The 10,945-nt window shown below is 40.4% G+C and overlaps 1 protein-coding gene across 1 annotated transcript in view; it reads left to right on the top strand.

Annotated features, from left to right (window-relative positions):
* The first annotated feature begins 470 nt into the window (after window positions 1–470).
* IQGAP1 (IQ motif containing GTPase activating protein 1) overlaps window positions 471–10,945 on the top strand; it is a 113,882-nt gene continuing 103,407 nt past the window's right edge. The window contains exon 1 of the mRNA XM_011978375.1: window positions 471–564. Within this exon, the coding sequence (XP_011833765.1) occupies window positions 500–564 (65 nt within the window). The 5' untranslated portion in view covers window positions 471–499. The remainder of the gene's footprint in view (window positions 565–10,945) is intronic.

Genomic DNA, 10,945 nt, shown 5'->3' with positions numbered 1-10,945 from the left:
CTCATCTGTAAAATAGGAGTAATAATCACAGGATTGTTGTGGGGTTTCAATGAGAGAATGCGTGTAAAATGCTTAGTACAGTTGCTGTCACTTATTTCTCAATAACTGCTGGCTTTGGTCATTAATAAAAGAGGGAAACAACATTATCAGATCTGTATTTAGAAGGAGTTCTGGCAGATAGGGACAGATTTCGGCCAAAATCTCAAGACAGTGTTTTTCAAGATTACACTAAAACTTAGTACATATTTATACTATCATCCATGTTTAAAAAGGTCAAGATGAGTATAGTTGAAACCACATAGTTCTTGTTTTAGGAAAGTCATTGTAGTACATCTGGCTAGCTACACACTCATTAGTTACCCTGACTTTCTAGGTGAGTAGCAGGAAATTGATACTGTGGCAATCTTTTATCACTCAGGAACCCTACAGATCCTGGTGTTTACATTCTTTCTTTTATGTTTTAGCTGTCCTGGATAATGAAAGACTTACTGCAGAGGAGATGGATGAAAGGAGACGTCAGAACGTGGCTTATGAGTACCTTTGTCATTTGGAAGAAGCAAAGAGGTAAAGATTGGCTGGCTAGAGAGAAGATTAAGAGAAGGGAACTGATAATAGTGTGAATACAAATAAAGATTTCTTTGAGGCTGAGCACAGTGGTCCATGCCTGTAATTCCAACACATTGGGAGGCCAAGGTGGAGGGGAATCACTTGAACCCAGCTGTTTGAGACCAGATCGGGCAACATAGTAAGACCCTGTCTCTATAAAAAAAATTTAAAAAGTTAGCCGGGCATGGTGGTGCGCGCCTGTAGTCCTAGCTACTTGGGAGCCTGAGGAGGGAGGATCACTTGAGTCCGGGAGGTCGAGGCAGCAGTGAGCTGTGTTCTCACCACTGTGCTCTAGCCTGGGTGACAAAACTGTTTTGGGGGCAGGGGAAAAAAGAAAAGATTTATTTGAGTATGTTATAGATGTAACTGGGAAGCTGGTGGTTGAGGGAATAAGTATAGGTAGGGTATTTATGGCAATAAGTAGCCTTGAGGACAGTTTATCATGAATTACTGTGATGAGCATTTAAGTGTACTGAAAAATTTTCCAGGTTTGTATTGTTCAGTTTTATGCTTATTGTACGTGTTTTGGGCATTACCAACTGTCGGGTGGAAATAGCGTTTTTAGGGTTTGAAGTTTTTGGCTTTAATGTTTCACTTATTCTTCATGAATTTTGATTTATATATGAATTGAGTCTCCTTCTATGACCTGTGGAGTGTGTGCTTGGTTTGGGAGGCTTAGAAGTGTAGTACTGTTGGTGTAGGTCCATCTGTTTGGCAATATTCAGAGGCAGCATCCTCTGCATTCTTTGTGAAGTGAATTTGTAAGGCTGTTCTTTTTCTTTTTCAGATGCCCCACAACGTTGTGGTCTTAATTTTAGAGTGTCAGTTTGGTATTATTGATTCATTTCTTTTGTTCTGGTGCTTGTGTTCTTTTGCAGAGTCCCAGGGTAGATGTAATTATAGATCATGTATTCTATAAGTGACCTTTGGTGAAGGCAAGTGAGGGATAATGAAATATTTGTAATTAACATTTAATAAAAGGGGTGTTTGAAATGGTGCTAATAAACGTGCACGTGTGTGTGTGTGTGTGTGTGTATGTGTGTGTTTTAATTCTGAAAATCTTAAAATGCTACAGGAAATTCCAGAGAACAATACAACAAACATCTTTGTATCCCAGAACTAACAAGTGTTAACACTTGAGATGTTTCCCTTTCCTCTAAGACCAAACAAAACAAAACCAACATCGCTGCATTTAAAGTCTCTTTTGTGCCCCTCTGGTCCCGTTCTTCCTTCTCCTGGGGCAAACACTAACCTGTATTTTGCATGCCCTCTTGTATCTAGGCTTCTTTTCTGAGCTTAAAACTTCCAGGAAACTGGAGCTTGGGTTTCAGTGATGACTTAGGAGGGTAACACTTGTCTTTCTAAATAATAGAAGATGACATAGCAAGACATGCTATATCACTAGAAAAGGGCACATTTTCTCATGAAGTTTATAAGAAAACAAAAATTGTAAGTTCTCTGCCATTTAAATTGTGGATTTCTAGGTTTGGAAGGTCAAAGAATTTGAAAGCTGCAGCCGTTCTAAGAGACCATCTTGTGCTCTGTGGAGCTTTGGTGATTCCACTGAGGTGACCTGGGGGTGAGAGGGAAGAGCCTCAACACACCTTCCAAAGTAGCTCTGCTTTTGTTTTACTGTTGAATTTCCTGAAAAAATTCACTTTTTACAGAGGGTGTTTTAGCTAACACCTCCCCTTCCCCAAACACTACCACTAATTTAGTTCAACTGCTAATCTCATTCAACCATCTCATTTAATGAGGAAACTGAAGCCTGAGTTTTTTGGTCTACTTGTAGTTTTCTTGATTGAAGAATAGTTTCCATCTTTTTTTTTTTTTTTTTTTTGTACAGAGTCTCGCTCTGTTGCCCAGGCTGGAGTGCAGTGGCGTGATCTTGGCTCACTGCAACCTCTACCTCCCGGGTTCAAGCAATTCTCCTGCCTCAGCCTCCTGAGTAGCTGGAATTACAGGCACCTGCCACTACGCCTGGCTAATTTTTGTATTTTTAGTAGAAACGGGGTTTCACCATAATGGCCAGGCTGTTCTCAAACACCTGACCTCAGGTGATCTGCCTGCGTCAGCCTCCCAAAGTGCTGAGGTTACAAACGTGAGCCACTGTGCCTGGCCTGATCATTTTTTTAACTGTGGTGGTTAACCAGATGTGTGCATTAGAATCACCTGGGTAACTTAAAAAAAAAAAAAAATACAGCTATCTGGGCCTTACCATAGAAATTGTGGTTCAGTAGATCTGGGTGGGAGGTCCAGACACATATATAGTAGTCCCTCGGTATCTGTGGGGGTTTGGTTCCAGGACACCTGCAGATACCAGAATCCACAGTTGCTCAAAGTTCCTTATATAAAATGGCATAGTATTTGCATATAACCTTAGCATATTACATATTATATACTTTAAAACATCTCTAGATTACTATCATACCTGATCCAATGTAAATGCTACATAAATAGTTGTTACACTGTATTGTTTTATTTGTATCTTTATTTTTTTTCTGACTATTTTTGATCCATGGTTTGTTGAGTCCATGGATGCAGAACCCACGGATAAGGAGGGCCAACTGTATTTTAAATGCCTCTAGTGATTCCGATGGTCCTTCCTTGCCCCCCACTCCTCCCCCTGTTGAGAAACAAGATTTAAAACAATTTTAGAACTTTGCCTTATGCTGGGATATCATGGCCTGAGTAAAATGTTACACTTCATCATATTTTCTTCATCAGGTGCTGCATTAGCAAGACATTTTATTTTCAGCTACTCTAGAGTGTCTTTTTTCCTGTCAGATGTTTTTTTCCAGTATAGTAGCCCATTTCCTTTAAAGACCACCCAGGGGCATGATCCCCTGGGGTGTTTTTTAGTTGAGTGCTTTTGCATACTTAAAAAGTAACTGTCCCGACTTGGTGTCTTATGCCTGTAATCCGAGCACTTTGGGAAGCTGAGGCAGGCGGATCACCTGGAGGTCAGGAGTTGGAGACCAGCCTGAGCAACATGGAGAATCCCCGTCTCTACTAAAAATACAAAATTAGCCAGGCGTGGTGGCAGCTGCCTGTAATCCCAGCTACTCGGGAGGCTGAGGCAGGAGAATTGCTTGAACCCGGGAGGTGGAGGTTGTGGTAAGCTGAGATAGTGCCACTGCACTCCAGCCTAGGCATCAAGAGTGAAACTGTCTTAAAAAAAAAAAAAAAAAAAGGCAGTGGAGCCATTGTGATGATCTTTGGGTTTTTTTTTTTTTAAGGGAGGGCATAATAGTGGCATATTACCCTAGCACACCCTGCCCATTGGCCTGGCATCATGGAAAGGTGCCTAGTCTATTTTATGGAGGCAATCATAAAACTGGGTGTGGTGATTTTTGTTGTTGTTTAAGGCTTTGTTTTTAAAAAATCAATGTTGGAAGCACCTATTTAGATTGTATAACTAGAGAGGGCAAAGGAAAGAAGCCTGGGAATGTTATGGTGAGAGAAGAGGACTAGAATCCCTGTCAGTCACCTATGTGGCTGTTGCCACCCCTAAAACGTGTTGGGAGTGCACCAAGGACAAATGGCATGCTCTTTGTTATTAGCTAGCTATTAATCTCTTCCAGTTCTTTCTCCTACCTTGGTGAGCCGGGCTGTATCTTGTGTGTTCCTAGGGCCCCTCTTTCCCCTCTAGCACTAGGCCCAGTTTGCCTTTTTGGTTTGGTTCCATCCTGTTTCCTTCATAACCTCCACCCCTCCCAAGTTGGAGGAGCCCCAAGATCTGGGATTTACGGTAACTCCAAGGCCAGGAATAAAGATCATAGAGATCGGAGAGAGAAAAGGTTCCCCTCCTCAGTTCTATTTATAATACCTCTACTCCTCCTACTAAAAGCTCCACCTTTTAGTACAGTGGCCCCATTGTGTATCCTGGGGCTCTCCATTTTCTCCTCTGCCTGTAACAGAGCTCTTTCTTGGGAAAAGAGAGGAGTGTGTAGAGAGTGAATATGATTGCGTAGAGGCAGTGAGTATAAGTAAGAGAGTATAAGTGTAGAGAGACGAGAGTTTTCTGTCGGTGTGGGTTTGTCTTTCCCTGAAAGGTTAAGTGGGAAAATTTAGGGGTAATTCCTATAAATGAGCACTGGGAGTGGTTGAGAAATAGAAAATGTAGAGATTTCTGTTTTTCTTCATTGTTTGGAGAGCAGCTTCAATATTGAAATTAAGCCGCTGTTCTAATGAAATATCACCTAATGATTCAAGGCTTTTTGCTAAGGGCTACACAATAGATCAAGGATTTTATGAGTCGTTTATACATCTTAAATTACTATTTATGCTTAAATCGAAGCTTATTTTTATCCTTTTGCCTGTTCTTATTGAGTTTTACATTTGTTTTGGCTAAGGAGCAGTTGTGTAGGAGTGATGAATACCATTTCATTCAGTTGAAGGAAGTAACATTTAAATGTGTGAGGTATGTTCAGTGCTCAGGTCTTGGACAGGAGGAAGTAATAGATCAGAATAAGGTTCAGGTGAAAAGAACCAAGAAGAGAACATGTCAGGCAGGACAGAACAGGGAAGTCTGCAAGTGAGAAGAAAGTATGATTAGTACTGGAAATGGAAGAAAATTCAGCTAGGTTAAAGGTCACAGGAAGAAAGTTAATTCCAGCATTCTGAGTTTCAGACAATTCCTGGTGTGCGCTTTCAAGTCTGTCATGGGCCACTTTTCTGCTGCTGAGTGCCCGTACCCCAACTCAAGGAGTAGGGCAACCCCTCTTGTAGAAGGGAAAGTAGGAATGCTGGCTGGTTGGAGATTGTCAGCAACTCCACGGTGATAAGTTGAGCTTAGCACTAAATAGAAGCGTGTCACTTTTTGTAATTTAGAGGAATTGGAAAGGTGTCTTGGAAAGAAATTAGTTCTTGGAAACAAAGTCTTTTTTGTGCATATGTCTTTACTGTTGGCATAGAGCATTATCTGGGATGGGCTCTTCAGATCTCTTCTCCCTGTAAGTGATATCAGAATTCCATGAACAGTGGGATATGTCCAGGCTGGCACCCTGTGATCATGCAAATAGAAGTTAAGACATTTAAGAAGCAAGAAAACAAAATGGTTAGGCAGGGTGACTAGGAAGAATATCATGCCCAGCACTTCTAGAATTCTCAAAATGAGGAACTTCACTTAAATGTTGAGGGAAATCATTTTTAGGATGGTTACCCAAGCTCTCTTTGTGCAGATGAGAAGTCTAGTTATCTCATGAGACCCAGTGTGACTAAGGGACCATAGCATGTAGCTGTGTAATGACATGGTGGCACTAGGAGCTGATCTATTCATTTATTTATAATTACCAAGGGGAAGTATGGGGTGAGATTTATTCTTAACTCTTAAAATGGTGACATAGACCATTTTAAGAAGAAACCTCCATTCTTTTTTCTGATTTTAATTTAGTGCAACAGCCTTGGACAGGCTCCACCATTAGAAGTGGGTTGCATTTAAAAGTGTGTTTGTTAAAAGTGGTTGAAGCTGAGTGCTTTTCTACATCGTAACAATGTTGCAAATGGGGCATATTCATTTCTAATGTCGCTGCTGAAAGCTTTTTACCCTACCACGTAGCTGAAAATGTAGCAAAAAAAAATTTTTTTTTTTTTTCCCGGAGATGGAGTCTGGCTCTGTGGCCTAGGCTGGAGTACAGTGGTGTGATCTGGGCTCACTGCAACTTCCGCCTCCCAGGTTCAAATGATTCACCTTCCTCACCTCCTGAGTAGCTGGGATTACAGGTGCCCGTCGCCACACCTGGCTAATTTTTGTGGTTTTGGTAGAGAGGGAGTTTGACCATGTTGGCCAGGCTGGTCTCGAACTCCTGACCTCAAGTGATCCACCCACCTCGGCCTCCCAAAGTACTGGGATTATAGGCGTGAGACACCGCACCCAGCTTAGCAAAATTTAAAATTAAGAAATGTAAAGAGTCAACTAGTTAGTACCCATTATTATTACTAAGAAAAGTCATGTGATTCTGTATTCTCATAGTACAAATAATTAAGTAAAATAGAAATTCAAAAAGTCTGAATAAAATGTCTTTGAAAATCTTGAATGTTGAGATATCTTACCACAGTGAAAAGAATCAGACTTTATGTTTTGGCAGGTGTGAGTTCTGATTCTGGTTTTGCAAGTTGCTTAACCTCACGGAGTGAGCCCAAATTTGTCCTTTGCAGAATGGGAACACTATGCATCTTACACAGTTACTGTGATGGTTAATTGCTTGGCACAGTGAAATCAGTAGGCACTCAATACACTTTTTTTTTTTCTGAGACGGAGCCTTGCTCTGTCGCTCACGTTGGAGCGCAGTGGCGCGATCTCGGCTCACTGCAAGCTCCGCCTCCCGGGTTCACGCCATTTTCCTGCCTCAGCCTCACGAGTGGCTGAGAGCACAGGCGCCCCCCACGATGCCCACCTAATTTTTTCTTTATTTTTTTTTGGTGACAGAGTCTCCCTGTCTCCCAGGCTGGAGTGCAATGGTGGGATCTCAGCTCACTGCAAGCTCCGCCTCCCAGGTTCACACCATTCTCCAGCCTCAGCCTCCCGAGTAGCTGGGACTACAGGCGCCCACCACCACACCCGTCTAATTTTTTGTTATTTTTTAGTAGAGACGGGATTTCACCGTGTTAGCCAGGATGGCCTTGATCTCCTGACCTTGTGATCCGCCCACCTTGGCCTCCCAAAGTGCTGGGATTACAGGCCTGAGCCACCGCACCCGGCCTGCACTCAACAAACTTTTATCCAAGCACCTGGATAAAGGATATCCTGAATTTTTTCTTTTCTTTCTTTCTTTCTTTTTTTTTTTGAGACGGAGTCTCACTCTTGTCACCCAGGCTGGAGTGCAGTGGCGCTACCTCGGCTCACTGTAACCTACACCTCCTGGGTTCAAGTGATTCTCCTGCCTCATCCTCCCAAGTAGCTGAGATGACAGGTGCCTGCCACCACACCCAGCTAATTTTTTATATTTTTAGTAGAGACCAGTGGTTTCACCGTGTTGGCCAGGCTGATCTCAGTCTCCTGACGTTGTGATCCACCCACCTCAGCCTCCCAAAGTTCTGGGATTACAGGCATGAGCCACTGTGCCCAGCCTCTTGAATTTTCACATTAAATCTGCAAAAGGAAAAGCAGATTTAACGTGAAGATGACAGGAATTTTCTTGCCACTTTCAAGGTCCTAAGGTTGGTAACCCTAGTTTTTTCACTTCAGACCTTAGCTTTTGCCTGAAGGAAAACACCAGAAACAGAGGATACTTCTAGGGATTGGAATGGGGTTAGAGGGTGTGAGTCTTCCTTTTTACTTAATACTGTACTATATATTTAAAATGCTTTTTACAGTGATAATTTTATAATGAAGGAAAAGAAGGGATTAAGAGGAGAAACTGTGTATATAATTTTTAGATCTAATCACAAATTCAGATTTTTAAGTTACTACACAGATGTTCCTTGATTTATGAAGGGATTATATCCCAATAAACCCATTGAAAATTGAAAACATTGTAAGTCAGAATGCGTTTAATACACCTAACCTACTGAATATCATAGCCCAGCCCACCTTAATTGTGCTGAGAATACTGATGTTAGCTTACAGTTGGGCAAAATTATATAGCACAAAGCCTATATTACAATAAAGTATTGAGTATCTTGGCTGGGCGTGATGGCTCACACCTGTAATCTCAGCACTTTGGGAGGCTAAGGCAGACGGATCACTTGATTCCAGGAGTTCAAGACTAGCCTGGCCAACATGGTGAAACCCCATCTGTACTAAAAATACAAAAAACATTAGCTGGGTATGGTGGCATGTGTTTGTAATCCCAGCTACTCTGGAAGCTGAGGCACAAGAATCACTGGAACTGGGAGGGGGAGGTTGCAGTGAGCCGAGATCACGCCACTGTACTGCAGCCTGGGTGATAGAACCAGACATTGTCTCAAAAAAAAAAAGGTGAATATAGGAAATTTTCCTTGAAAGAACAAAGATACTCCTCCTACCTCAGCTTCTCAGGTACCTGGGACTATAGACCCACTCCACCTCACCTAACTAATTAAAAAAAAATATTTTTTTGTAGAGATGGTGATTCTCTGTGTTGCCAGCTGGTCTCCATCTCCTGGGGCTCAAGCTGTCTTTCTGCTAAAGTGCTGGGACACAGGCGTGAGCAGCCACACCCGGCCTGTATTGTCTTGATTTACTCTTTTCAGTGGCCATCTAATGTTCATAATTTATTTAGGTTTATTCCTGTTTAAAATTCTATTGCTTTGATTGCTGGAGAGGTTAAACATTTTCTTATATATTTGTTTATCAGAATTATTTTCTTATGCAAATTTTCTATTTTTGTTATGTGCTTGGCTTCTAGGATCATGATGTTAACTTTTGTGAGCTCTTTTATAACATGGACATTGACTTTCTCTTGTATTTGCTACAAACATTTTCCCTTGATGTTTCATTGTATTTGTTTTCTTCATTGTAGTTTTACATTTTTTTGAGTTTAAATGTCAGTCTTTTGATTTGTGATTTATTCTATCAACTCGAAGTCTAACTAGTTTAATTTCTCTAAAACCTTGCAAAATTTTCAGTTTAATAATCTGTTGGCTTCATTTTTATATATTTGTAGAGATGGGGTCTTGTTATGTTGATCGTAAGGGAAACTTATCTCGAACTTCTGGCCTTAAGTGATCCTCCTGCCTCAGCCACCCAAAGTGGTGGAATTACAGGCCTCTAATATAGTTTAAAAACCAGCTGTTTATTATTAGCAATTGATGTCTATTTTGTCAAATATTATATATATATTTCTAGTTCTGGACTTTTACATTCTATTATGGTGAACCATATTTCATTTTTCTGAGAAAAATATATGTGACTTTGTTTACTTATACCTCTTATTATTGAGAAACAACATCTGAAGCTAGCTTAATTTTAACTCTATGACAAGTAACTTGACTTCTTTTTTCTTTTCCTTTTTTTGTGACTTGAAATTTGTAGAATTGTTGTTCCTTGAGGTATAAACATTTCCCCAGTTAACATGTTAGGGTTGATATTGGCTTAGCAATTTTGCCTGTAATGTGGAGACTCTTCTTGGTTTATAATGTCTCTTGTTTGGTTATTTTAGCTCTAGGAAATTGTCCGTTATGCCTGTATTGATTAATTCTGATCATTAGTTAGATCTATGTAGTCTATGACTCTTCTTCATTTTGTTTATGTTAAATAAGCATTCTAGGTATGTGTCTCACATACATCTTTTGTTGCACTGACTTGATTTTCTACAGTCTTGATATTTTTTCCTTGGTTCTGTTAACCGCAGTTGCTTTGTCCTATTGTAGTTTTTATTTTTAATTAAGTCCTTTTCTGTCTCCATTCTTGTTAATAACTTAAATGATCTCTTTTTAGTTCATGAAGAATAGTGTGGCACAAAAGATCCTTTCAAGGTGAAAAAAAAGAAGCGGGTAGCCAAGAGAGTTGGGTTACATAGTTTACCACTTCCCCTTATAATCAATAGGTGTTGAAATAGATGTGACTATGAAAAACCAGTGTTAATTGGGCAGCTGAGTGAATGGATTGTCCACCAGTCAAGGCTGGGGAAAAAATCTGGCTGGGCTAAGTGTGGCCCATTAGTTTGACCTCATTTGGCATGTATTTCTTCTAGTCTTAAGGTCAGAGCAACTGTTTTTATATATTTTAATATCCCTAATGACAAAACAGTAAAAATACATCTGAGGACCCAAGTTGGCATGTTCTGGGAATTTCATTTTCCAGCTTAGTGTGGTGACCTGCCTCTGATTGCTGTACAATTCCTTCTGCTTCACAGTGTCACATCTGGGAATACCAGTTGGTAGTGGAACCTGTTTTGAACATTTTTAAGCCTTGTGGTATCTGATGGACACTTGGTTGTTTCTAGCTGGTGCTAAATAAACCCCTTTACAAGTATTTGTGTAAGAAAGTGCTGGTAGGCAAAGTGAGAACATCCGGAAGTGATTCATATTACTGTGGTTGTTTGCTTAATTCAGGACTTGGTTGCCTAGAGACCGTATCTTTGAGCTAGCTGAGTGAAGCGCCAGTGGAACGTGGAGGGCCTGTGGCCTACCGGATCAAATCAGGGCTCTACTCCTTCATTTTTTTTCTAGAAGTCTCCTAGTAATCTGATTGATCTCTGTGGTTTGACAGTGTGTGAATTAAAAAAATCTTAAACATATAAATGTTTAAGAAAGATCTGGTTAATGGTTTATTTTGAAGAGTAAGAGTTTACTTAAGTTTGAATGTTGGGTTAAAATTTTTTTAAAAATAGTTGTATGTTGGGAAGTATTAGTTATTTCAATACGGCATTTTATTCTAGAAACCTCAGTACTTTACCTTTTTTTTTTTTTTTTT

Source organism: Mandrillus leucophaeus, unplaced genomic scaffold (assembly GCF_000951045.1).
Source record: "Mandrillus leucophaeus isolate KB7577 unplaced genomic scaffold, Mleu.le_1.0 Scaffold193, whole genome shotgun sequence".
Lineage (NCBI taxonomy): Eukaryota > Metazoa > Chordata > Mammalia > Primates > Cercopithecidae > Mandrillus > Mandrillus leucophaeus.
The sequence above is the reverse complement of the archived record's forward strand: the minus strand, read 5'-3'. Positions and strand labels throughout refer to the sequence as shown.